Source organism: Ruditapes philippinarum, unplaced genomic scaffold (genome assembly GCF_026571515.1).
Source record: "Ruditapes philippinarum isolate M1 unplaced genomic scaffold, ASM2657151v2 ctg14144_1_1_1_1, whole genome shotgun sequence".
Taxonomy (NCBI): Eukaryota; Metazoa; Mollusca; class Bivalvia; order Venerida; family Veneridae; genus Ruditapes; species Ruditapes philippinarum.
The window spans coordinates 37,204-43,364 of NW_026859767.1; the positions used below are offsets into that span (position 1 = coordinate 37,204).

At 30.6% G+C, this 6,161-nt stretch overlaps 1 protein-coding gene across 1 annotated transcript; it reads right to left on the bottom strand.

The window, feature by feature from the left end:
• Positions 1-652: 652 nt before the first annotated feature.
• LOC132757864 (C1q-related factor-like) lies at positions 653-2,695 on the bottom strand. The gene is made up of 2 exons (XM_060749310.1): positions 2,468-2,695; positions 653-2,158 (listed from the first exon to the last, which is right to left on the bottom strand). The coding sequence occupies exons 1-2, from the start codon at positions 2,577-2,579 to the stop codon at positions 1,776-1,778; spliced, it is 495 nt and encodes a 164-aa protein (XP_060605293.1). The 5' UTR covers positions 2,580-2,695; the 3' UTR covers positions 653-1,775.
• Positions 2,696-6,161: the final 3,466 nt, after the last annotated feature.

Consider the following 6,161-nt stretch of genomic DNA (forward strand, 5'->3'; position numbering starts at 1 on the left):
ACCGGTGTACACAATGCTAGGGAATTAGTCCGAATTACACCTAATTAAGAACCTAACACTATTACGTGATATTTCTAATTTTCTATTATTATTTTACCGTTTAAGGTGGAAAAACTTGCATGATGTGTTTGAAAATTATAATTGTTTCTTTAATATCTATCTGAATTTTTACAGACAATAAATTGTTTATAGTGAAAATCCACAGAATTGAAACATACGTTTGTGGCATCTGCCATAATAGATAGAGATATTTTCTGAGTAAACTTGACTGTGTGTTTACTTTATTTTATTTTATTATTTTTTGCACCGAATTATTCATACAATGGTATTTAATCATTTTCTTAAACAGAAATATTGTTTTATTTTCGACCAAGACCAAAGACCTTCTTCTATTGATCGATTATTGTCAACTATATTCCTGATACAAACGTTTTTTTTCCCCAAACCATGTTGAAAATAGTTCAATGAAATATCTTTAAATCTTTATAAATGTTCCCCGCAGGAAACCATTTTACTTGTATAATATGTTAGATTTCGCACGGGAGTTAAATTAATGTGGTTTTGTCCATATTGTATATTTCGAGTTATAAAACGCTCATTGCACTATATTCAACAATGTTTTGGCTAATTATAAGATATTTTTTTATTATCTTAACTAAATATAACTAATAATCTATTTAATTAGAACTGTACAGTTGACCAGAAACATCCATATAAAGTTTGCTATCTTTTCAACAATGTTTGGCTTAATTATAATATATTTTCATAACTAAATATAACTAATCATCTATTAAATTAGAACTGTACGGTTGACCAGAAACATCCATATCAAACACTATCAGGCTTATAATAAATAACATCTTATTTACAACATCAAACTATAAACATACATATATACAAACTAACACAGTCTGGTTGACCAAAGCAACCATATAAACACTAACAGGCATATAATAAATCGCACGTTCAATATTTCAAGACAATTTTACACTAATCCGTAATATTAATAATCGAATTTCTTATAGACATTGCGTTTTTACAGTATAACCCTTATTTATAAAGAGCAGTCTTATTTTCTGTTTGTAACAATTCTAAAAACTTATATACACTTGGTTTGATATAATAATATTTTGCTATAATTTTTTTTCGTAAATCTGAATAGATAGGGCATATAATAACAAATGTATACTATTAACTGTGAAATGTGTGAAATTTGATAGCAAAACAAATTAATAATAGTTGCTAGATAATTATTATTAAACACATTTTGATGCCCGATTGCATTGTACAAAATCTAACGGGAATTTTTCACTCCATCCTCTTCTTATTTGATGTAAAATGAAAGGTACCTGTCTCAATAAACAAAAAAATATATTTTCATATAGATTTTACTTATCTAATTCATTTCAAGTTTTTAAAAATTACATGTATAGTTCTGTATAATCACTTTTCAAATATGGAAAATATGAAATAAGTGAAACTTTTCTACAGAAAATAAAAACAAAATTATTGTTGTTGTTGTTGTTGTTGTTGTTGTTGTTGTTGTTGTTGTTGTTGTTGTTGTTGTTGTTGTTGTTGTTGTTGTTGTATAAAACCGATACAAAAGTTGTTAACAAGATGGTAAACTTTTTTTTCTTTTTCTTTTTCTTTTTTTTTTAGTACTTATGTATAGAATATCATAAAGTTTAATAATATACAGTTTTAAACGCCTTTTGAAAAAAATGTAAGTTATACATCTTTTACTTTTATGTTATTAACTGACTGCGACTGGTCAATTAATATGAAACACGAAATCCAGTGAAAGTAGAAAAAAATGTCATTTGGTCTTGTCCAAGGCATTCCGATAGCATAACAATATCTCCTGCTTTTAAACGATAAACAAGTGATGCTGATCCTGACTGATATCCATCATTGGCACCAGTATCACTGTTCACTATTAACTTGCGAATGCCGTTGACATAAAAACCACATACGAAGTTATCAGCACCCGATTTTCTGATAAGAGTTGTTGTGAAGAAGTAGAGTCCTGGATGTCTACAAGTGAACACACCTGAGGACACATTATAGTCGTCGCCTGTATTGTATATTACGTCTTTGAACGTAAGGGGAGAACCGGAGGAAGTATCTGGGTTATCTACAGCAAATCCGACCGACACGTCTGAAAAATAATATTGAAAAATTATAACAAATCATTTTTACACAATTTTTTCTTAAATGTAAAAGTTCACCCTTACGTTCCCAAAATAATGTCTGTCATACAAGATCAAAAAAATCTGATAACTACCTCTTTCCTTTTTATTACAGTGCAACCGTGCTAGTTATACACCCATTTATTTTATAGAAAGTGCCTGAAGTTGTTTTTTTTTAAAATATTGATGCAACTGATAGTAAATATAATTTAGAGCTAATCTATGTAATTTCTTAAGGTAGAATATTGATTGATACATATAAAGAGCAGTGTAATTACTTGATTCATTTAATTTGTTCGTCAAATTTTGGAGAACTTCTGTCTGAATCTGTCCCTGTGCGTGTTCAAGCTTATCAATTTTTTGGCTTAGAGATGTCACCAGTTTCTGCATATCCTCTCCTAAAGAGTAAACGTTTTACAAAAGTAATAAAACATCAATGTAGTAAACCTGTTCTGGTTCCAAAATTATTTAATCTAAGCTTTTTATCACAAATTGTACATTAGTGATAAATCTCTAGATGAGTTAACAGAAATACATGAGAAAGCTAGTTTACAATATTTCAAAATAATGTATCAATTTATATTTAACTTCGGAACACTTCCTCTATTATTCTTATTTGAGCTTACCCGGAGAATGACGGAAATAGCCGATATGTTTCAATCGTTCGCATATACAATTCGACCAATCAGAAGTTCTTACTTTTGAAAAATTTCAACAAATCACCAGATGCAAAAAAGCCATCTCGCATGGTTCTTTTTAAAGACGCAAACTTGTTATGCTCATTATCAGTATTATGACGTTCTAGCAACGTCGTTACATTACTTTCCCCTACGAGATGTTTCGTGCCGAGACTTGGCATGAGAAATAATTTGGTACGGCAACTCCAGTCCGGAAGTTGTCTACATCATCCCACCGCTACAACCAAATGTATCGGTTAAAGGCACATAAACTCTGTCTGTTGAAACCTAGCTCACCACCAAGAGTGGTTTGTGTCCTTATATATTGGAATCGTTCCCTTATGTAAATTTACCAACTTTAGTTTTTGCCTATTATTATGCTCATTATCGGTGTTATGACGTTCTACCAATGTCGTTACAAAGGTAGCAAAATGTAAGCAAAATAGTATTTTGACTTCCATACAAAATGCTTATTCTACAAATTGCCAATGGAGCAAAAGTTGCAGTCACGAGTTCATGAATATTGCTATTAAGATTTGTTTAAAAAAAAAACTATGATAAGTTACAAAAAAAAGTTTTGTAAACTAAAATTGAAAGCGTTTCTGAGGCATAGTGGGCCTTTAAGTATTTATAAAAAATGATGATGATGATGATAACGATAATGATGATGATGATGACGATGATGATGATCATAATGATGATGACGATGATTGACCTATGATAAATGTACAATGTTGATATTGCTCAATTAATGTTTGTAATATATGTTACAAGAAAGCATCTCCCATTTTAAATCATCAGATGTATGGGGCGCTTTATCCGTCAAAATAGAGCATCGTGATATATGCACCCCCCATTGGGAGCTATGTAACACCGCACTTTAGGGTTAAACGCACTTTGGGGTTCGACCCCAAAGTGCGTTAAACTTCGCACCGCACTTTGGGGTCCAACGCACTTTGGGGTCAAAATCGAGAAATTGACCCCAAAGTGCGTAAATATGCTACATATCAACGCACTTTGGGTTCCAGAGGTCTAAAGGTGTCATCTGAGTTCTGCTTAAATACTGAGTACTGTCTTATTTTCGATCTGCGACATTGAAATATTTGAGGTGGAGAGTTCAAGATGGCGGCCAATACTTTATGATGCTTAAGTGATAAAAGTTTTATTAATTTTACCACTTTAAATATCTAAAAGTTGTGTTCATATAACATAATTACGGTGGCATAAAAGTGACATTTGCATGTTTTTTAATTTATTTTAGTTTTGCATACATATTTTATTTTAGTTTTGCAAACATATTTTTTTTCAGTTTTGCATACATATTTTTCTTTTAGTTTTGCATTCATATTTTATTTTAGTTTTTCGTACATATTTTATTTTTGTTTTTCGTTAATATTTAAACCAATCAAAACAGCCTTCACATCTCATAACAGCCTATATTTGAGTATAAAACTAGCACAGTGGTTTGGTCACATTTCGGCCCATTTTTGGAATCGGCCCAGTCATTTTCGGCCGGGCAAGTCTGGTTTCGGTCGACCCTTTTCAGCCCAATTTTTAAATTATATGTATTTTATGTAATTATTGTTTTTTTTTTTATTATTATATACTATTATATTAGTGTCTATTTGGAAAGGGCTGTTAATTGGTGATTAGTTATTATTCCATGAATATGCACCACTCAACCCCACCCTTTTGAGAATAGCGGGGGGGGGAGGGGCATTGACTTTAAACCAAGCCGAAGCACATCCAGATAAATGCCAGGTGTGCCGGCTCAAGGTCAGGGTCACACCTACAGGTCAGAGGATTGAGCATTGGGTTTCATGCCCGCTTCCTATCTCCTAAACCCCGTGAAGGATTTTAAGGCACCTTGTGTCAAATGTTAATCACATCGAGAGCATATGCAGAACCTTCTTTTGCAATCTAGACATTTGTAATATGTGCGTTACCGCGGACTATATATATATATATATATATATATATATATATATATATATATATATATATATATATATATATATATATATATATATATATATATATATATATATATATATATATATATATATATATATATATATATATATATATGTTGTTATTTTTTTTGATGCCTCAAAAATGAAAAAGTTGTTTTTTGCAAATGGCATTTGCAATTGGGGTTCTGTAATTTACAGATGGCGAAGTGTTTGAAAATGGTGTTTTACAAATGGCGTAATTATCGTAACCTCTACTTTGCAAATGGCGTCATGTAAAAATATGTACGAAAAAACAAAAATAAAATATGTACAAAAAACTAAAATAAAATATGTATGCAAAACTTAAGTAAAATATGTATGCAAACTAAAAAAGAATATGTATGCAAAACTAAAAAAAGGTATGTATTCAAAACTAAAAAAAATGTACGACAAACAAAAAAATATGTACGAAAAAACAAAAAAAAAGTATTAAAAAAAAGATGCAAATGTCACTTTTATGCCACCGTTCAAAATACTCTAGTACAGAAATTGTGTATTCCTAAAATTAAAAGATGTTGCGAAAAATATCCCGTTCTGTCAGTCATTTACTTGATAACTTTTGGTGCCATATTAAGCCCCATTTTAAATATGTTGGGAATGAAATAAAATGCTTTTAATATTTTTTCCAAAGAACTATAAATATCTATTGCAATGTTCTGGTGAAACATCAAGTTTTTCGATCAGACTATAAATATTGATTTTTACAAATACATTATTAAGCTTATGAACAAACTTAAGGTTTTTTGTAAGCTCCGTAACAACCGTTCGCCAGAGGCTTTTTTTATGTGAACTCTTACATACTTCTTTAGAAAAGAGCAAACATGAATTTTATAATGTTAAAATAATGGTATCAGAGAAATGTAAGATGCTTGTTACCTGAATAAAGTAGAGATAAATGTGAAATTATTTGTCATAAAAGTAGTCATAACACTTCCATATAAAATACTAATTCACTATCACTGTACTTATCATTGCCAAAAAGCAACAGATGAAAAAGATGGTTCAGGTAATTGGCCAATGTGTATTTTTTGGATAATATAGAAGAACATCAAAATAAAAAAAGCTTTTAAGAAAAACAAATAAAAGCATAATGGGCCTTTAAAACATTATTTTTTTAACACTCGGGGGGATCGATACCCCACAATCCCCTCTATACCTCCAGTGAGAATTTTACATTATTCTGAAGCTCCGCTCTTAATGTGCGACTACTTAAATACATGAAGTTGATATTTTAGTACTGCCTGTACGGACTACTACTTAAAGCCGCATCTACACCTAGTCAA